The sequence below is a fragment of the Chroicocephalus ridibundus genome, chromosome Z (assembly GCF_963924245.1).
Source record: "Chroicocephalus ridibundus chromosome Z, bChrRid1.1, whole genome shotgun sequence".
Classification (NCBI taxonomy): Eukaryota; Metazoa; Chordata; class Aves; order Charadriiformes; family Laridae; genus Chroicocephalus; species Chroicocephalus ridibundus.
Genome location: NC_086316.1, coordinates 62,651,132 through 62,673,671, shown reverse-complemented (window position 1 = coordinate 62,673,671; position 22,540 = coordinate 62,651,132). Strand labels below are relative to the sequence as shown.

Here is a 22,540-nt window from a genome sequence, read left to right as displayed (position 1 = left end):
GCAAGGCTTATTATGTTTTCAGACCACGGCTTTTTAGACACAAAGGGCCTCAAGGGAATGAGTCTCTGGTCCAGTAATTCTGCTTTGTGTTATTGCAGTGGAATGAAGCAGCCCTAATACTAGCCCAACTTGAACTGGCCAGAGGAGGATTCCATGTAGGGCAAGGGCAAAAGAGCATAGTGTTGCCCTCTGCGGCAGAGCTGGTGCCCAAGAACCATGCAGAGTGGTAGTTAAGGCATCTTTTTTTAATACTCCAGGGGCTTGCCTGCTAAGTACATGATCTGAAGGTCTTGACACCACAAAGTTTTTTACTTTCAGCAGTCCGTATGTGTTGGATGCTGTGCAGCAGAACTAGAATGGCTGATCTTTTGAGTCTGTTTTATTGAGACTTTCAGAAAGGAAACAGTGTAATGCCAGAAAGCTGTGAAGTCGTTATAGTTCATTTGCAGTGTAACTGAGATTTGAGCTGGAGCATTGCAAGCCTGAAAAACAAAGTCATTTTTGTTATGGTATCATTCAGTGCTTCCCTGTTTTCAGTGTCTGTGAGTAGAAAAGTTGGGAGAAATGGAGTAAAAATGGCATCTTTAGCTTTTGAATGGTATGGATGGTTTTTATGTACCTAGGAAGTGAATGATTTGTCTAATCTAAGCTATAGGCTAGCCCCTATGTAGAGCACATTCACACTTTCGCCACGTGCTCTGTGTAGACCCTGCTGTGGCACTCTGTTGTATGTTACAAAGCCATCATAATGTTGGTGAGCCTTGTCTGGAGTAAGAAAGTCTGTACTGACACAGGTGATAATCTGATAATTTTTTCAGTCTGTGCAAAAATCTTTGGGGAAGGTGAGTCCTAAGTGACACAAAAAAGTCATGTAGGAGCTGTAAAAATTCAGCCTGATCTGTGACAGAAAAACAAGCTTCCCTTTACTACAGGTTCTTTTTTTTTGATTTTGTTGTTGTTGGTTTTTTGTTGTTTTTGTCTTGGAGATACTCAAGCAGGAGAAGCATGAGAAAAGTAACGTTACATTTTAACACCAATGCTGTGATATATAGGAAAAACGAGTATATAGATATTATGCAGAAAGGATATTTGTTTTATTTCATTCCTTGTTTTGTTTGTTTATGTGTGTACTATTTTAAAACCCAGCCTCACAGACGCTTTATTTGCAATGTTTTGTAGATCTTCTTGTAGGTTTTGTTTCATTTTTCACTGTGTATAGGGAGATCTTGGCAGTTCTAAACATCTTTACCATCAAGTCATTGCATTGAATCATCTCTTGTGGAACCTTACTCTGTAGTCAAAGGTAGTGCTTCAGGATGGCATGCATGAGAATAGGCCAAGAGATTAATGTGACTTCAGGTGTCTACAGAAGGCAGTGCCTGTCATTTGCTGTGCTGTTATAATGATAAACTATAATAATAAAAGAAAAACAACAACAACAAAAAAAACAAACAAAAAAACACAAAAAACCAAAACCCTGAATCACAAGAAACAAGTTTAAAGTACATGTTGCAACTCTGTTAAATGGGATGCAAAACCAAGTATGATTCTTGCTCATACATTTTGGCAATTTTTCCACAATCATTGTCTGTTATAGTATGACAGTGCATAGAATTACAAGTAAAGTTTTATGTTAGAAATAGAATACAATGGCATTGTAAATATTAAAGAAAAAAAAACCAAAGGGAAGTACGTGGGTTTTAAATTGTAGTTACATTTTGTTCACAATGAATGTGACATTTTAAATTTAGGGGAATTACTCAGCTTCATAATGCAAAATTGTATGCAGGTGTAACTGTTCTTTTGTATGTAAGCACATGTTATGCTAAAAGATGTTGTTTTAAATTGCAAATTCTGAACAGTTGCTGGAACTTCCTAGGAAGTGCCAGAATTTGTAACCAAGGCCCCTAATTCTGCTCTCCTTTGCCTTAGCGTTATGATCTCTTATTACATTGTTTCACACTATTTTTTCCTGCCTCATTCAGTGAACAGGATGGGCGGTGCTCAAGAATTGAGCAGCTACTTGATATTTTAATCCTTATCATTCAGTTAGCAGCCCAGGCTTTATTTACTGCACACCATTTAAAAGTCTGTAAAGAATACATAATTATTCATTCCCTTATGGCCTTTTCTAAGGTGCCTGGCTGAACTATTTTTATCCATTCAATTGTACTTTCATGTGCATTTTCTGGTCTTTATGTGCTGTGTGAAATACATGTGTGCACACATACACAATGTGCATATATCTATATATTTACTTTTCAAAGAGAATTGTGCCAATTCCTTTGATAACTTCTAGAATGGAAACTGATTTACACACTTTAAAATAATCTTCCATGATGCAGTGGCTAAAGACATCCATCCACATAACTTGAATCATTCTTATATGCAACCTTGTATTTTGTGATGGTCTCCAACTTTAATGTATCTGTGTATCCTGTAGGCTAGACAAGTTGTCCCTTTGTTTAAACGTAGGTGGTTCTCCTGCTGGACATGATTGCAAAGAACATGTACTTAATGTAGCATTCAGAATATAAGTTCATGTGAGAAATGGAAAAAAAGTGAGGGTAGTTGAACAGTGGAACACATTGCTCAGAGAGATTGTGGAGTCTTCATCTTTGCAGATGTTCAGAACCCAACTGGATGTGGTCTTGAGTGACCTGCTGCAATTGGCCCTCCATTGAGCAGGCTGGACCAGAGAATCTCCAGAGGTCCCTTTCAGCCTCAGCTATTCTGTGATTTACAGAATACAGATTATCTTAATCTGCTTGCGGGTATTATATATATTATGCATATTTCTGATAAGCAAAACATCATGAATCTTGTGGCTTTCTTCTACACAAAAATGCTAGTAAAATGTTTGTTGGCAATTTCCTTTTGGCTAGCAGGCTATCTTGTCAGTCCTATAGACAGTAGCTTAGCTGTTTTCAGCAAAAATTGTAGAAATGTTTGTACAGCAGTGATTCTGTTGTTATGCTAGTACTTTGCATCACATTGTAGTAAATTACAATGATTTATAATTGATGAAACTGTTACATACTTCATCTTTTTTGGGTTAAAGAACATAGTGTAGAAAGCTTGGTGCCGATTGTCACCTATTTAGGTCTGGATCCTGTTAACTTCTGCAAATGATGGATGCTGGAAAGAGCTTAGTGTGTCTCTGTCACTGAGTCTTGTAAATTTTAATATTGTTACCAATAGCTCTGTCTGTAAGACTTTTCTGTAACATCCATCTATTGTTTGAAATATTTTAATATTACTGCTACGAAAAGGCCTAGACTTTTCCCATTGCTAATGTTAATATTTCAAATAAGAATGGAAGGCAACAAGTAAAAGATAGCGTGTGTAAAATCTGTATCATCTTTTACTGTAGTGCAAATACAACACTTCTATCTGTCTGCTACTGGTGGGATGGGAGGATTACAGTACTTGTCTTAAAAAGGCCACTTCCAGTGAAAATCTTATATTCCTAACACAATGTTAACTTTTTTTCTGTTGCAGAAGGAGTTAAGCCTTCCAAGAAGAGGAAGTTTGTAAGTATATGGAGTTTGTTCTGTTGTGCTCACAGTAAAGTATGTAGTTTTGACAGTTTTTGAATAGGCTAGTCGTCTTTTCAGGGCAGTTAAAATGAAGGTTAATTATGGCAGTTGATCTGCCTTCAAATACAAACAAAGAAATTAAGACTGTAAATGAAAACCTATGGGTTGTGTAGTGACCTTTTTTATGCCCATCCCTGTCTTCCAGAGGAGCTATTGTGAGGGATTTCCAAAGTGATAAAAAGTTCTTATGTTGAAGCTTTTATTTTGTATTGAAGATTTCTCTTGTTAAAAATCAAGGAAGAAATTTGGTTTCTTCATGAATGATATAAACGAAACTTGAAATGTAAGTAAAACTGTTCCCTTACAAAATTCTGTCATCGAACCCATGGGTGAAATGGTAGGAACAAAGAATAGATGAGTTCTACTAAATGTATACGGTTGTTAAGCAACTATATTTTAATTAGTTGAACAAAAGACTGTCTATTCTTATATAAGTTGTTACTAAGTTAGAATAATATGAACTCAGATACTGTGGTTTAGTTGTGCTTTGCTCAGATTTCTGTACCTTGGCTTTGTTTTTCTAACATTTTTCATCTGTTTGGTTTTAAAGATTTTATTTTTTCTGTTTATTTTTTTCTGGCTTATTTCTTATTTTTTATTAGTAATTTATTGAGAAAGTATTGGGATAAGAACATAGGAAAATGTCTTCAGAAACAAGCTCTGTTCACTTACTACCTTATTCAAAAAAATAGCTTAGGACTCCAAGGTTATCACTATACTTGAATAAGTTTGTGTTAATATGACAACACATTGTGAATAAAACCCTAAGCCCTTGCACTAAAGGCCAGTTAATTTGTTTTACTTTTCTATGCTTGTTTTCAACTTGATTGTGCTGTGTAGCTTTTGGTGATTGTAAGGTTAGGTATGTTAATGTCTGGGAAAGTGTGGTTAAGTGCTCTGTTGTTCTGGCTTAAGTGGTACACCAGGAGTCTGTACTTCGCAGGACATCTGCTGACTTGTAAAATACTTGTTTCAGGTTTTGACACATGAAAAATAAACACTAAAATTTGAGGCTAAATTTAAAACTAAATTTGACACTAAATAATAAGCAAACTATTTAAGAAAAGTCAAGAAAATATAAAACTAATTCCACATCAGGTTTTTATTATTGAAACGATTGGGAGAAAAACAGTTAAGGAGAATGATCTTTGGTGCCTTCCTTTGGTGCCGTTGATGCTTTATATTAACCTGAAGCTGTTGTGTGGGAAAAGATTGCCTCTGTTTAAGTTAATGGGTAAACTCCTGTTGACTTCAGCCAGAACAAAAAATGGCACTTTTTTTATTTGTAGCTATGACCTTGCTTACTCTTGCTATGACGTTTGACATTGAATGTTATTAGATATTTTTCTCCAAGTTTGAAAAATGGCTGCAAAGCAATCACCTCAATTGCATTCATATACATATTTTTATAGCTGATCACTGAGATATAACGTTCCTGAGACTTTAGTAAAGTATAGTAAAGGAATAGCCCCTTGTCAGCATAATCATATCTAGTTATTAAAGTGCTTAGGATTCTGCAGATGGTATTTTAAAACATCTTTAATACTGTTATCTTAGTTAACAGAGCTCACAGTGCTGAGGATAGGAAGGGCTGTAGCATTAGGGCTTGTGTATGTGGGCCATGTTGGCTGCTCTATTTGCATGTTCTATCATGTTGATGCGAAGACTGAATTTCACAATGTGAGGGGTCCTATGCTTTTATTGCCATAAACATCTAGAGGTCCTGAATGGCTCCAGGTAGGCATATCACACTGTCTTCTGGAGCTCCAGAGCCAATGGCATGCTAAGGACATGGCTTTAAGCAGGACAGGGAGAGCTGGTTCAGGGGTGCTTGGAAAGCAAGGTTTGTATTGATGAATGACTGGTACTGATTTCCACCACTCCCCGACCCCCCCCCCCCCTTCTTTGAAATTATCTCTTATTGTCTTATATGATACAATCAGAGGAGGAAAGGAAAGAGGAATGCATGAGGAAAGATGTCTTGCTTGTGGTTCACCATGTGTATGTTTCAAAGAGCTAGTGTGCAAAATAATTAAGCTTTCTTTTATCTGCGTTGCGTTATTTTTTATAGTACCTATTTTAGACTGGCTTCTGGCTGGACCATACAGAGTTGTTTTCCATATATATGCAGATATTTTTTAAATAATTTTTCTATGACAACATAAAGGAGGCTGCTGATTCTAAGTCTCAATGGGATGGGATTTGTTATATATAACATGATTATATGCAAAGGTGGGTATTTGGCAGGAAGGATACTGAGTAACAGATCATTTGAAAAGAAGCGGTATTTGACTGATATAGAGTACCAGCCTTTCCCTGCCTATTCTGCTGAACCAGCCAGAGCTCTCAGACTTATCTGTGTGCTCAACTTGATGCCAAAAGTGGTACTTGGGTTTCTTTTACTAAGTTGATCAGATAAGCAGTGAAAGAGGACAATGCCAACTTACCGACAGCAAAACCATAAGCAGAGGAGTCTACCTGTGCAGTAGCTGTTATTCCAAGTTCATTAGCTGTGGCGTCCACTTCAACATGTTGTGCTACCTGCTGCAAGTCGGCAATGCTTATTTATTTGTTGAACCTCATCTGCCAGTCATCTGCCAGGGGTACCCTGATTGTGCCATTGGACACACGTGTTCTTGCTGTTTGTGGAGTTATTCCACCTGGTAGCTGACCTTTTGATCTAGTTCTGTGGCTGTCAACCTACAAGCCCAACTGGCTTCAGTTAAAAAACATGCCCTCTTTTCACTGACCTATTTATGTTACCTCTCAGTGTATGTTGTGTGTTAACCAGGTGAGTTTCCATCACTGAATTTAAGGCATCAATGTCCTTATCCTCTTTTGTTTCCTTTCCATACCCACAGAGGACAGCAAAATAAGAATTGCAGAGAGACAGGGCATGAACTCAAAGGTTATGGCACAGAAATTACCCTCAGCTTTAAGTAGGTATGTTCTGGTTTTAAATGGCTTTCTCCTAAAAATGAATTGAATAACAGGCTTCTGTGCAGTGGAAGGGAGCCTTTGGAAACCGTAATACTTAAAGAGAAGTAAGTGGTTAAGTAGAGGAGGTTCCTTATTTCTTTAGAGCTTCAGTGGTTAAAGCACCTGCCCTAGAAGTAAAATATGTGACTTTTCCGGACTAAATCAGTTATTTTTCCTTTTTCTTTTGTTTAATCTGTCAATTTCAGTTTAATTCAGAGCTAGATAACTCACGTGTATTTATGTTTGCTGCATCTGTCCTCTTGACATTACTGAAACTAATTTCAGTAATTATAAAATATGGAGTCTAGTTCAGTAGTAGCAATTATATAGTCTGCTTGCACCTGTGGAAATGTCAAAGTTGGTCTCATAATTTTCATAAAATTCATTTAAGCATTACAGTGAAGCAGCTGATATACTTTGATAATAGCAACATAAAAGTGTGACCAGCCAAGAATTCAACAGAAACACTAGTTAAAAAACACTGCTTTGTTAGAGGCTTTATTAAGTAAGTTTCAAGAAAGTTAATAACAGTTTTGTAAGAAAGTTTTTATCAATGACAAATACGGACTATGAGTTAACCTTAGGGTAAAAAGTGGGAATGAGAAACTGAGTGGAATGGCGTTATGAAATCATGCCAACTATACTTCAAAAAAATAAAAAAAAGCTGTGATGCCAGTGTCATGTAGGTGGATAAAACTAGAATTTGATTGACAATTTCTTTGTGCACATATATAGGTATGCTTACATATAGATGTATCTATAAAAAACTTGTCTATATATAGGTGACCTGTGATAAGGAAAAGCGTTTAGATCAGATGCCAGAACATACAAAGGAAATCTTAAAACTGAAATACAGTGATTGTACAAGCCTAATTCTCTTCCAACGGCCACCTCTGAATTTTATCTCCCTAATTGCATAGGCTTGGTTGTGGCTTGAAAGACAGAACTGTCAAACACAGTCAAGGAAATTAATTTTGAGTAACTGTGAAGAATTGTAAAATAACACAAACAAAAGCCTCCAAGTACTCCAAAACATGTCAGAAAGATTGCTGCTTCCTTTGTCTTATGTATGTATGTATGTTTCAGGGCCTTTGTGTATGCTTATGCATGCAGCTTAGCAGCTTTTTTCATCGAATGTATTTTTGCAGAAGGGCACTATTGTGCTGAAAGTACTTCATTTGCAAAGCGCACAAATTCAAATTTGATTAATTGTATCAGAAGACAGAAACTTCATTTAAGTTCTGGAACATAGGGATTAGTTTTGGAAAATATTATGTAAACAATTTATAGACAGATCACTAAATAATACTAGATTTTGGAGACATAAAATATTTTCCATGTTAGTTATAAAAGGTACTCAAAATGCAGTCTTGAGATACTCAAGTTACTGAAAATTTGTATTCCTAATTAAAATAATAACTATTTCTGTATTTATGAAAGTTTTAGGGCTTGTCTGGATTTTTTTTTTCCTCTGAAAGTGCACAGCCTCTGCAGTGTGGTGTTCATTGAGAGAAATTAAGTGCCTTAAGTTACAATAATATGCAATATCCCATTAAAATTATTACAGGAGAAAAATGAATACTTTGAGAGAACTTTCTGCAGAGCACACATCAACAGTTACACCTAGGTCTGAGCAATGAGTTCCTCATGCTGTGAAACAGTGTTGAACTGGAAATTTGTATTCCTGGAGCTTTCTTCTGTATACACTTTACTTCTACTGATGTTTATATTTGTGTAGAGATGAAGTAAACAAGTTGACCCGAGGTGAGTGTTTTGATAAGTACCATAGTTACGCTGAAAGTATAGAGATTTAGATCAGTTGTTTTTTTAGAGTGTCTGCCTCTAAAGCTGTGGCTCACATATTTTATGTTGGAAGGAATTTTTACTGCAAATTAGTGTGTGTGGATAGAAGACTCTTGTCTGATCGCAGCTTAAGGAATTCGATGTGCCTGGACAAGGTATGTGGAGCAAGGTTGCCCCCAAGAAAGTCCTTGTTGCATGTCTCTGTAGTGTGTTGACCTTTGGCAGGAAGTGGACGGGGCAAAATAGTTAAGAAAGAGGCTTGTGAGCCAGGACTGGCAGGAGCTAGCCTTTTTTGTCTGCAGACATGGTATAGCTTGGGTGGTGCAGTTTGTATTGTGGGTGCAGCTTATGCTTAGCTATGAATCCACCTATTCATGAAGTTCCACTTCCATTACATACGCATCAGATACTTTTATCACTCTTTGCCCATGTGTTAGAGCAATAGACTTAGTTTGCTGATCTAAATTCTATCTGAAAAAGAGTAACTTTCTTCTTTTGGGTTAGTTGCATCCAGTTGCATCCATGTTTAGGGTTTTTCAGGCACAGTAGCAAAAAAAAAACAAACGCAAAAAACTCCAAACTGGCTTTTTTGCTGTCACAGTCAAGAATAATTGTTTTGATATCAGCAAATAAAACTGACCTGCAAGTGGTGGCCTCAAACTGGAAGGGGGTAGATTTAGATTGGATATCAGGAAGAAATTCTTTACAGTAAGGGTGGTGAGACACTGGGACAGGTTGCCCAGGGAAGCTGTGGATGCCGCATCCAGGGAAGCTGTGGATGCCGCATCCTTGAAAGTGTTGAAGGCCAGGCTGGATGGGGCTTTGAGCAGCCTGATCTAGTGGGAGGTGTCCCTGCCCGTGGCAGGGGGGGTTGGAACTAGATGATCTTTAAGGTCCTTTCCAACCCGAACCAGTCTGTGATGCTGTGTGATTCTGTGAAATAACACAGTACTGCTAAACTCTATGTCAAAGACAGTGTGCTTTTCGCGAAGCACTGTAAGCTGTGGGCAGAGCTGAGAAGGTCTTACACCTTAGAGCCCTCAAATTGGAACCAACTATTTTTTTTCTTTCATTTAATTTTCATTTCCATTTTATCCACTCATTTTCTTCAGCTTCATCTGAGTTTAAAGTAAACTGAAACTCTGCTTTAGACTTTCAAATTATTGTGTCCAACATATTCATCCTGTACCCTTGTAATAAACACAAACATGTTAATCATGAAAAGAAAACTAGTCACTTTTTTGTCTTAAATTATTTGGGAGATTACCATTATCTTAAATTTGAAAGCGGAGTAGAATTATTGTTGCCAGATAATGAATCTCTCAATTCTAATATGGATGGTTTGTGCTTGGATGGATACTCTCCATAGCCCACGTTTGAATCTTCAGATGCATATGCTTTAGTGTTAAGTGTTACTAGCACTATTTCTATATGTGCTTCTATGTTAAATGAGAACATGCTCATTTAGCTGGTTTTCTCCCTGGTGGCAGTACACTATAGTTGGTATACTGTATGGTGCTCAATAACCACATTTCTCTCCTTCTGACAAACTAAGTAGATTCAAGTCTGTAACTTTCAGAGTTGTTCTACTGCGGTCATTGAGGGAAAATTTATTTTTTTCCTGCAAGTCTAACTTTCTGATGTTTTGCTCATGCTATGGGTAGATCTAAAAATCCTATCTCCCCTTTATAGCTCTGTTACTGTTTCTGTTGGCACCTGTCACAGTGACATGTTAGGAGAACACAGTGGACACTGCTACGTTTCTAGATGCTTAACGTTGCATTTGTCATTAAAATGCACTTTTTTTTTAAAGGAGCACAGATTACCAAGAGATCCAGATTGCTTTGTATTTGACAACCTTGGCGTCCTCAGTATTTATCATTTCTTCAATGTGTCATCTTTGAACTTCGAGCAGTGCCTTTAAATCTAATTTCCTTATCACTGATGAAAATGCTGAATAGCATCAAGCCGAATGGTAAAATTTTATGAACTTGTAAAAAAAGATCTCCTTTGTACAAAGGAGATTCCTCCACTGACAACTTTATTTGAGATCTATTGATGAACTCTGAATTTATTTAAGATAGTTTTAGATTGTAGTAGATTTTCCATCTCTTTTAATGCAAATTCTGAATGAGGAATTCAGATACTTCACAAAGTCTCCATGTCTGGGCAGGTCAGTTGTGTATGACATGGGGGACAAGGGCCACCAGCTGTTGAATCCTCATCGCATCTCTTGGGTTCCTTGTGATTGACAATGAAAAACTCAGTTTTGGACATGTTTTTTGTATGCTTTAGGAGCCACAGTTACCGTAGCATGATCCTTTGCCCTCACAATCTTGCTTACTTCAGCCTCCATAAATTTTATGCAAGTCTGCTGCCCATTGTCTGTGTTTCCTGGTTTTAAAGTTGTGCTGGGCTAATGGGAAGAGTAATGGCACATGCAGCGTGCTGTGTAGCCTTGTTGCCATCCTGTTGTCAGTGTGTGGTCTTCTGTGGACAAGTCCTTTGTGCTGTGGAGAGCACAGACCTGATTTTGATGTAAACAACACATTCCTTGGTATTTTATTGCTGTTAGCTGTATCCTTGACTATCAGTATAGGCCATTCTGTTTAATCTTGTCTATTGATCTTTTGGTGCCTTCACACTCGCATTCCTGCTTCATTTATACCAATATTGTTATTATTACTCTGCAAATTGTCTCTTGACTCATGTTTTACTAGCATTTGCATGAGGCTTACACAGTGATGTCCTCTCTTTATGATTTATTGTATCACATGTTAAAGAAAGGAACAATCTCTTTTAATGTAATTCATCGTGTCCCTTTTCAGTGAAAGATGTATACACTGCTTCAGGATATTTCAAAGCTTTGTGAAACCTTGTTACTGGTAAATTCATGCTCATCTGTTTCTGTGTGTGTATGCATAGAATCTTTATGTGTACATACAAAAAAAAGTCAGGTAGTAATGACATTTTATGTATTTTAAAATTATCCTTTGTTGTTTTAATGGGACATATGTTCATACCTCATTGCCCATTATATTGTTTAATCACATAGATATGTTTACAAGGCCCAGAACATCACAAAATTTATTGAAATAACATGGCTACCTGCAGGACTGATGTCCAGAAAATAAGGTGCTGAGGTTTTAAAGCTCAATTGTGTAATGTGATACATGTCTACTGTTGTTCTGTGACTGTTGTGGTGATGAAGTAATGTAAATTATCACCTGACCCATGCTTGAGCAAGGTATCATGCTTTTTCACAGTGCTCTGAGTGTACTATGCCTTGTTGGAATTTTGTTTTGACTACTTAGGCAAGGACAGGACAGGGTCAGGAATGAAAAATAATCTTATGTAATTCTTTACCAAAATTGTGATTGGATTAAGCCACAAGGAAAAAGCAAAATGAAATCAGCCTCTAGGGTCAAGTCGTGGTCCTGTAAGAATGTTACAGAATTTCAGGATAATTCTTGGGAGGGAGCAAAGAAAATCAAGTATCTGGGTGCCTCCATGCTTTGTCTAAATTAAAAAATGTTTTTGCAATAGAATAGTTTATGTGAAACTTCAAATATTTAAAATATTTGTATACATTCAGATAATTCTTCTATAGTGCATGAGGTTCAGCGTAGATGTTTGAGGGACAGATCTCAGAGTTAATGTGTTACTGGTGATATGAAGTCAGGTGCTGAGGTGCTAAAATAATTGAATCTCTACAAAGAAATAGCAGTAGAAAAGATGTCATCAGTTCACTATCAAAACTTGGATAGTGAACCTGACAAAATGAGGCAAAAAAAGAGTGATAAGATGGAGGTCTGACAAATTGGCTAACCTACTGTTCGTGCTCTTCCCATGTGACAGTCCACTCCCCTGAGCAGCCTTTTCAGCGTGCGGCCTTTTTCACTGATTTCTGTTTTCACTTTTTCACTGTTTCTGTTAGTTCTGACCTTGTGTCCTGCATTACTTGTTGAACCAGCAGTTAGTGATGTTGCAGTGTTTCTGTGTGCGTAGAGGCAGCAAAGCATATAGCAAGAGCAGAGGGGAAAATGCTGAGGGAATTTAATGGCTAGAAATGTGAGCTGATGAGGCAAGGGAGTAGTGATCTCTGAGCAGCAGGTGGGGGTCTTGGGGTAACTTTGTGAGTGCAATAATTATGTGATTAAATTCTGACTTTCAGTGGCAAATGTTGAGGAACAAAAATGTTTTGGAAAGATACTTGCTATTAGTATTTTTAAATTAACATTGGCAGCGTTGTCTTGTTTGTTCTGTGAACAGAAGTTGTACTGTGAGTGAATGAAATATTTTCTCTTTGATATTTGTTCTAGTAAAACTTCAAACTTGTATGGCATACACAAAACGAACAAATGACCATATAACCACCTGTTTTATTCTACTGCCCAAGAAAGTGCGTACCCAGTGAGAAAACAGTCAGAAGAACATCATATGGGTAATCACTGCTAGTCAGCACAGCTTGAATTTCAAATAGTAAATCTCAAAAATCTGTCACACTGAAACAGCTTCTTGTTCTTTGTTGGTTTTTTCCCTGTGGCATGAATTTTCTTCAGTTATGGAAAATTCAAAGTTTGTCAAAATGAATTGTCACAAAGGAGTTGTAATGTCCTCATGAATTGCATGATCCAGGTTGCTCTATGCTGTATTGATGAATAGATATTTTTTTGGCATTGATGCTACAAAGATTTGAATAATCTCTTAATCTACAGAGAGAGCTTTCCAACGCTATGGAATTTCTAGCTTGCACACATTTAGTCTCTCTGGGATTGGGGTCATGGTGGGGCTCTGGAGAGATTACGTGATTGTTTGATGAACCTGTGCTCTGCTTATAGAATTCTAATGATAAATGTTTTTTTTTCCTTCTCTTTTTTTGGTGGAGATTAAAGGCGAGGTATAACCCACAAATAAGTGTATGATTTTATTTTAAGGAAAGAAGCACTCAGGTTTCTGCCCAATATATTTGTTCCTCTGACAGCAGTAATATCATCTGTATTCTAAATATCTGCTCTCAGGTAAAAGGGCTGAACAGCAGGGATCTGCCCGCCTTGCATCTTCTGGCAGGTATTTCTAGTATTAAAGATTTTCCCCTTGAAATTTTCAGTATTATTGCCATTCAGTTATGTAAAGTATAGGCTGACTTTCTAGAGATGTCAGGATGATGAAATCCCAGTGAGCCACTTCTGTTTTGTGTTAGAGAAGGAAGGAAGTCTTTTTTTCCCTCCCTCTTTCCTATGAAATGCAAATTTGAACATTTTTTATTACTGTCAGTGTTCTAAACCAATACTGTTGCTTATCATAAAGTATATTAATGTATTTGTTATCTGCAGTTTTTTTGTCACTCAGCTGGACTACCACAATATTATATGCCGTGTCATAAAGTATTTGGGAAGCTCTTTGTTTATGCAGAATGCTTCAGTATCTTCTGAGGAGCAGATGAAACCTGCTGCCATGTGCTGACTTCCCCCAGAATTCCAAGTCAAGATCTTCATCCTAGTTGCTGCATAGCTTGGGATAAAATATTGGAAAGATGATCTGAAAAAGTAGCTGTGTAGATACTTTCTAGTATTAGCGTCTTAGTTTGCAGTAGTGTACTACTACATTTACTTATACTGTACTGTTCTGTTACATGCATCCTGGAGATTCATTCTGAATGAAGTCAGGTGGGAAGATCCTCTGCAGGCTGTTAATCGGATGTGCTCCTACCCCTAACAGGGAAGTAAGGGACCAAACAAGGAGTGTTTACAGAGCATGTGCGTACTAGGAGAATGCTCTTGGACCACTGAGTTAGTGTAATGTCCTCACGTGCTTCCTTTGCTACGTCAATAGCTGGATGGCATCTGTGTCTTCATATTGTCTGTCATCTGTGAGCCCACAGTCCTTGGGTCTCACCTTCCTTTTTCACTAAGCTTTCATATCCACTAGTCTTTTTTATACCCAGCCTACCTTCTGTGTCAGTCTCCCCATGATAGGCCCCTTTCTGAACCTTTCATCCCTTCATGATTGTCTCCCTTTCTTTGCCCATTTCTTTTTACAACTGTCCTTCCAGCCATCCTTTGCCCTCTTAAAAATGCCAGCCTGGGGCCCCGAGGAATGAGTTTTGGTCTTAACCTGTGCCATGAGAAGAGTAAAGCTACTTCAGTGTCAGTATCAGGAAGTTGCTGCTGGATGTGAGAGGGACTAGGAGTCAGGTGAAATTTCGGAAGGTAAGTGCTTCCTTCTGGAGGACCAGAGAAAACAGCTGGTTCTCAGAGGAGCAGCAAAGCAGGTAAGTCCTGCCAGAGATCTTGAACGAACAGGGAGATGCTAACAATCCTGATGCATCTTCCTCTGAAGGCTTTACACTATATTTCTGTGCAGCAGTGGGTGAGACAGCTGCAGGAAGAGCTGGAGGAGGAGGAAGGCTGGTTTGATCTTGGGGAGGAATATATGTCCATGGTCCGTAGACAGTCATTTAAATTTTAAAGCAGCCAGAGTACAGCGTGGCAGCAGGATGCACCCTGTGCTGACTGTCAAGGCCTCAGTTGTCTCTGGCTCGGAGTGGTGCCTGCTCTATAGCTCACATTGGCTGTTGTGAACATACTACATAATGTTTATGGCCGTGACCATTTTTGCCTCTACCACTTCTGTCTCCACCTAAAACTTCCCTGGGCCCTGTTGATTCCCCTCCATCCTAGTGTCTGCCTCCCTTTCCCCATGGGAGTTATGTGTCATGTTTGCCCTCTTATGAAATTGTGTTGACTGAATATGGTTATTGACACACTCCTGTTTTGCTAGAGGTTTTCCATCTGTTTGTATATTCAGCATTTTCTAAAGCTAAGCACCATCCTTGCAGATGTGTTCTCTTGGATAGAGCTGTGGCAGGGATCCTGAGCCAGGCTTGCAGGACTCGCTCTGTGAGTGTAGTTTTCATATGGGGATAGGCATGTTGAGAACCTGGTTGCCAAGTGTTTTGTGCATGGGAGGATGGGTGGTGGCTCCTGGGACTAAAATGAAGGGCAGGGAGCATAAACAGTGCTTGTGGAGGGGTTGATGGCTCACTGTAAGACTGGAAGTTGCAGAGACTGAATAGATTGCTTCAGCCAAAAGCATGGGCAGCAGGAAGATGGGTGGCTTCTGTGGCAGGCTGCAAAGGAAAGAGAGTGGGTGGACGGCAGCAGGATAGAGCTCTTCTTTTATAGGTTTGGAGAAGGAAAATGCTATATTGGCAGGATACCTTTTTGTTCTGCAAGGGCTAACTAGCCAGTTCTGCCTCTTCAGTCTTTAAGAAGTCTTTGCTCCCTGAGTCATGGCAGCATCTAACCTGGCATTACCATATTTTCCTGCCATCCATGTGCTGCTCTTTTCTGCCATCTCTGTCCTCTTGTCCTTTCTGCCAAATCCAAATGTCATAGTGTTTCTGCGTCTCTGTCACGTTTTTTTTCCTAGCAAGCCAGTCAAGCTTAGACCTGTGAGGATTACTGAGGTGTGTTGTGACAGGTCTCACAGGCATGTGAAAAGATCAGAAAGAGTACTGGTGATAAGTGGATCCATAATATTGCCATGCTTGCCTGAAAGGGATGGCAGATGACGGCCACAGGGGAAGCAAGTGACAGTCTAAAAGGCTGACACAGGTTTTGTGAGTCTCTTACTTTATATTCATTGTGTGTTTGTTGCCACAGTGCAAAAGGCAGTGTAATTGTGTATAATCACATTTCCTCATATCCCTGTGGCTTCACTCAGGAATGTTTAGTGTGGTCATGCCCCTAGGCAGTGAAGGCAAGGATAGCATTTGAGACAAACATGCTATCCCAGGTGTTCCTAACATGGGGCTGAGCATGCCATTTGAAACAACCAAGTTCTTGGTGTTCTAGCCTGAATGGAAAACCTTACCTGTGCCTTTGTAAAGGTTGTGCCATGAACATAGATGTTGGGAATGCCTTTTCCCCCTCTGCTACATGGCACTATTTTGCATTCAGGTGACTAAACATACATGCTACTTCAACACAGCATGTGATGGAAATGGGATTAAGTCAGGGATGTTCTACGTCCGTGTGTGGGTATGGCCTTGAGACACAGCCTCAACTGTTCTGTGATTCTTCTTAGTGTCATTGAGATGCGGCTGAAGATGAATTTTTATAGATCGTTGTCATTCTTTGTGGATGCTTCTCTCCTAGATTCTGCTAGGAGACACTTGAAATGTTTTCATTTACATTTAAAAATATGGCTGGTTTTATGGTTGAAATTAGTCTGTCAAAAGTACCAAGAATATATCTTTATGTATCTAAACCCAGAAAGCTTTTAGATTATTGTTCTGTAAATCTGAACTTTGTTCTGTTTTTTTAGACAAGTTTTCCCAATAAGCCATACCAGCAAATCTGTCTTGAGGGGGGGAGGTGGAGCGAGGTGGGGATGTTGTCACTTTTGAGAACCTTTTCCTATATTGCATGTAGGGCAGAAACACTAAACAGAAAATTACACTGGGCTGCAGGTGTAAGAAACCTGGATGACTGGCTTTAGTCATTATTTTTCATTAGTGACCTAGATGTTGGAATACATAGTATTAATTAAGTTTGCAGCAGACAACAAGCTGGAAAGAATGCAATAATATTGAAGAACAGTACAAGGTTTCAAAGTCATACTGACAACTCGGTGAAAATATACCAAGTAAAACAGGACAAGCTGGAGACTTCTTGAGCAGAAAATACTCAACTTTTCTGATGCAAGACAGTTGGAAAGGCAACAGTTTGCAGAAGAGGATCTGAGGGGTATAATGGTTCCACAATGCGATGCTGCTGAGGGGGAAAAAAGTTGAGGGGAGAGGGTACATCATGCTGGGAAGCTGACATTATGAGCTGCAAGGCATGCAACATTCTACCCCACAAAGAATTTACAAGGCCTTATGCTGGAGTGCTGTGTTTACGTTTGACTACTGTGTGTTGAGATGGATCAGCTGGAGAACAAATGACAACTGTAAGCTGCTTTGAAAACTTGACATGATCTATGAAAAAATATTTACCAAGCCGGGGTTATTTACTCTAGAGAAGGGAAGGCTGGGGGCTGATCATGAAAGTCTTCAAGCGTGTGGAATGTCTGCCATGAGTAGGAAGTAGAAGTGTTTTCTATGTTATTGGGGTGTAAAGCAAGACATAATGTGTTTTATTTGGAGCAAGGGAGATTCAGCTTAGACACCGTTGAAACATTTACTGTCTCTATTAATAGTGAAGCAGAGGAGTGGAGTACCTGGGATTGTTGTGGAATCGCTATCTGCTTTTAAGAACAGATGAGACAAACAGCTGGCTGTAGCGGTAGGGGTAATATAGGTATAATGGACGTCTTTCGGGGAAGAAGATGATCTCTGGACTTCCTTCTAGCTCTCTTTATAATGTATCATTACTTACATGGGATTAATTGCCAGAACTTTCTGCTGAAACCTGATGCCATATTTTAAGTATCTGCTTTCATGGAAGAAAATACTGTCTCATCACAGACAATATTATTCATTTGTGCCTATCTGTAATGACAGAATTCCCTGCAGAAATGTGTATTGGTCTTTATGTAAGCATAAGACAGATTAAAAAAAGACAACAAACGTGAAACTTTTTGAAGTTTTTTTTGTGAAAGACTGACTGCTCTATTTCTGCTGCTTGCCTTTGTTCAGAGTGCTTGCCTACCCCTGTTTGTGTAACGATAACCAGGAGGTCCATTTTAAAAAAAAAATATTCAGGTGTACATGTGGTAGCCTTACAAAGCTACTGAGAAGAAGCTTCTGCAGGCATATATGTATTCATGTGCATGGCCTTAAGGAGGAGTCAGTTACAAATCAATCAGCCAAAACAGAGCTTATTAACTCTCTAGGTACATATTAGTTGTTGATAGATAGGTGTAGGGTGTGGCGAGAAGGGCTGCAGGCTGGATTATAGAATCATGAAATTTCTTATTTGTGCTTTAACTTTTTGAAGAGGATACTCAGATACCATCATGATCTTACAGAACTATATCATACATTTTTTTGTTTTCAGTGTATTTCTTTTGATGGAAAAATACAGGAAGGTTAAATGGCATCAGTTAGCACTGAAATAGAGTTTAAATAATGAGCATTTGTTCATCTGGTCTTTAAGAGCCTGGGTTTGGGTTATTCCTGCATAACAAGGCTCTTGAATTTAAAAAAAACAACAAAAACTGTTTAAACCCTATGTATTGTAGAACTCTTCAAGAAGTATATCTATTTTTGCCTCTAACTATTTTAATGCTGTTTCTTTTGTATTGAAAGGCAGTGCAGATTGAGACCATAATTATTATTAAAGACTGATTTGTCAAGCTTTTTACAGTTTTGATATTAGCTTGATGTCTGTCAACAAGAAACTTTATTAGTTAAGCTATTTTTATTGCTTTTTAATTTCAGATTAGTTTTTTTTTTTTAATTCTTATAGTATGTGAAATATGGTACAAGGTTTTCTAAGTCTCAAGTAGCTGCTCTAGGAGTTTTCCAGAAGAAAACATGTTGACAAAAGGTGTGCCTTTGTATTGGTCAAGCTTTTGTTTTTTTGTATAGAATATTATTTTGGAGTTTTCACAGGCAGGTGCAAAATGATGCTGCCTAATAAAGGGAGATGGGAGACTGTGGTGGAATATGAGGAAGGCTACATAAATGCATTGCATTAGATGGCACCTCTTACTGTTTTTTTTTCTGTCATTTATAATAACAATCCAAATGATATTTAGACAAAGAGTAGAGAGTTTCTCTCTCACTTTTTGGCCAGATACCTTCATTATTTTTATGTGTCGTATGAGCTCTCAATGTTGCAGGACCAGCCAGCATCACTCCCACTTTAACTTATAATCATCTGCTCCTGCATTCAAGGAAACTATTTTGGCTGCAGGGAAAATTTCACAACTATCTGTTGTAACTCACTGTGGAGGTGCGAGAATGAGTGAGGTTGTGCAGAGATTTTGCCAGATCTTGGCTGATGCACATTATTGATTCCTTTTGTCTGCCGTGTTTTGAGATCAGTGTTAAAATGTTTAATGTGACAACCAGTTGCTAGGTTAACTTACCAGAGGTCTACAATAGCAGTTCTGTTATCTTTAATGGTTAATTAACATTGCTAATAAACACATCCTTTTGATCTATTCCTTTGTTTGGTAACATAATACCATCGACCTATCAGCAGAATATGCAACTCATTTATAAAAGTTATTAAGAAGACATTTGAATTTAATAGAGTACTTTTTAAAACTATAACTTAAAAACAAATCCCTTGCAGAACAGTAGGAATTACAGCTCTAATTAGGCTCTGGCAAAGTGTTCTGTAAGACCACCTGGTCTTTTACAGTGTACTCCAGCGAAACATTAATAAGATGCATTATTGTAAATCGTCTTCTGGTGTGAGACGCATATGCCCGTAAATGTCAATAGATATATGATGTTGAGATTTACGGGACTTAAGGCTGGAAGGGATCATCTAGTATGTCTTTCTGTCATGGGGTAACAGACAGTCATCCCCCTGTGCTGTGAGTTTATAGTGCTGTAGGCTGACATGTATTGAACATAGATAACCAAGGAACGTGCAGGTTCTGCCCTGCAATGGTGAGAAATTTTTTTCGATGTGCAATGCTGAGCCCATTGTATAGACTGAGCTACCAGGTGTGGGCAAATGCAAACACCTTCCGTCATCCTCACCCACTTCTCCTCCCTTTCCCAGGGAAACAAATGTAACGCACCTCTCTTCTCCTCCTCATATAATCTGACCAAGATGAAAAATTCTTTGCTATTGCAAATCAGGCAATTATTTTGAGTCTGAGCGTATGAGCAAGACATATCAGACAGGAATGTAAGAGAAAGGATTCCTTTTACCATCTGGTATTGCTTCCTTACTGTGGCCTATCTCAAATACTTCTGGGGAAAGTAGGTGATAAATAACAAAACAACCCAGAATAAACTGGCCAGTTACACATCCATAAGAAAAATACTTCTTGACCCTTTCCAGCAGATACCTGAAGCATGAGATTTGTTTTACACACATTGCGTTGGTCAGTCTGTTGACTTCGGTCAGAGATAACAAACTGGTAGATTCATATTTCAGACTTCTTTTGTGGCTACTTAATAACGTGCACAGACATGCTGTATTGGAAAGAATGCAAAAAATAGTTTTGGTTTGTTTTTTCACCATATTTCTTTAGTGCTATGTTTTGCTTCTCAGCGATGCCAAGAAGCAGTGTTGCACTCAACTCCTGTGTTGTTCCTGCTAGAACTTTAGAAACCACAGTGTTACCAATGAAGCAGCTGTTAGGATCTTGAATGTTCTCAGATTTATAACTTCGCTTACCGCTTGCTAGAGAATTCTGCAGTGTCTTGGATTTGAACATTCAATCTGATAGTAAAATTGCTTGTCCGAGAGAATTTCACAAAGCTAAGTTTTGAATATAGCAGGAAAAGAAGACAGACAGTTGAACAGGCAGGGGTACTAGAAGCTGATCCGTTTAGAGGGCTGCTGTGGCAGCATGGTGAACTGCTGTTTATTTAACAGGAGATCCTGAGATCTTACTTTTCCCATTGATATGAGAGGATGCAAAGTTATCACATGCTGGAGACAGTGCTGCTAAAAAAATAGTTTGTGTATATACATATGCATGTTTATACATATGTATATATACACATACATTGCTAGTGTTTTCTCATCCTTACTGGTTGTGCAGTACAACACTTAAACTGAGGAAAAAAAACCATCCCTGAATAACACTTCTCAGTTACAAATTTGTAACTCTCATGCAGTGACCTGAGTACCTAGTCACTTAGTGTATGCAGCTGACTTTCACAGATGAGTGTTGATAGTAATTGTGACACAGGTGCATTTCACTTAGAGATTACCTTATTGGGACTATGATTTTAGTTTGGAACTACTAATCACAGGAGCTTGTCTGATAAACCCTCATGGCGGATGCGCACCGCATAGATGGTCACAGGTATAGAATTCAATGCGCTCTTGAAAACTGGCAAATAAAAGTTTCAACTTTTCTTTTTAAGCATAAGAAAACAGAAATTTGACTTACACAGAAAGTGTGGACAAAAGCATTTGTTTCTGTCATTGGGACTTTTGGAAGCTGTTTTTAGGCCTGTCGCTTGTGGAATTACAGACTGCAGTCGGAAGGCTGCAGTGAACAAAATTAATTCTGTCTCTAAGGTGTACTCATGAGGAAGATGGGACCAGAGACCAAGTAGGAACTGTGAGTGCAAGGATGATGAAGGCACCACAATTTCCATGTTCAAAACCATGTTGTAAGAGTTTTTCAATCTAATAATTGGAAAAATAAGTCAAGATAAAATATACTAAACGAATCTGAAATTGTTTATTCCATGCTAAAATTTGAAATCTGTTAAAAAAGTACTAGCAAATTCAGGCCTTTTCGCTGCTGATTATCTCCAAAGCATGGTATATAGCTAAATCTCATAACATCCCCTTAAGATAGGTAGGTGTTGTCCTTAACTTGCAGATTAAGAAGCCTGACCAACAGAAAATCAGGGATAAATCATAAGTCGCTTTATGATGGTATTACAATTTTTGGTATTCTTTAGTCTTGTATTTACTGGATTCTGATGAGTAGTTTTAAAGCAAGGCATATTTTTTTGTGTTATGATTTCAGAAGAGAATTCCTGTTTGAAAGGGAAAAAATGAATGCTCTATGTCTACATGAGCATTAGTAAACAGATGTGTTTGCTGGAACTGCATAAATGTCTGAACTGGTGTGCTAAGCAGATTAGATGATAGAAATTCAGATTAAATGGTGTTTGGTTTAAGGACTGTCACAGAAAGAAGGTGTCCATTGCAATTGTTCTTTGAGAGCTGAGTACTAACTCTTGAGTACCTTTGGAAAATATTAGCTAAGAGTGCACGCAGAACCAAGGGATGCACTGACTTGCTTATTATTTCAGCGTAATTGCTGTTAAATGTTAAAAGACTAAGGCAAGCCAGAGGCACCTGCACTGTAATGGTATTACTGTGTGTTACCATCATTTAAGGAAAAAGGCAAGCATAGTCAACAGCTGCAGAAGAAGGGGGCCTTGAAAGTATATAATATTAAAATGCTTAACTGTGGTATGGAAGAAAAGTCTTTCAGGTTTGTGTTTCAAGGAAATAAAACATTCCATTGTGCTTTGCTGGTTTTGCTTAGTT

General features: G+C 38.3%; 1 protein-coding gene across 2 annotated transcripts in view; it reads left to right on the top strand.

Moving 5' to 3' along the window:
* The window catches only part of MAST4 (microtubule associated serine/threonine kinase family member 4), a 237,274-nt gene that overhangs the window by 72,443 nt on the left and 142,291 nt on the right, over positions 1–22,540 (top strand). For both annotated transcript variants that reach the window (XM_063319499.1, XM_063319498.1), the window contains one exon: positions 3,502–3,533. In XM_063319499.1, coding sequence (XP_063175569.1) covers positions 3,502–3,533 — 32 coding nt within the window. The remainder of the gene's footprint in view (positions 1–3,501; positions 3,534–22,540) is intronic.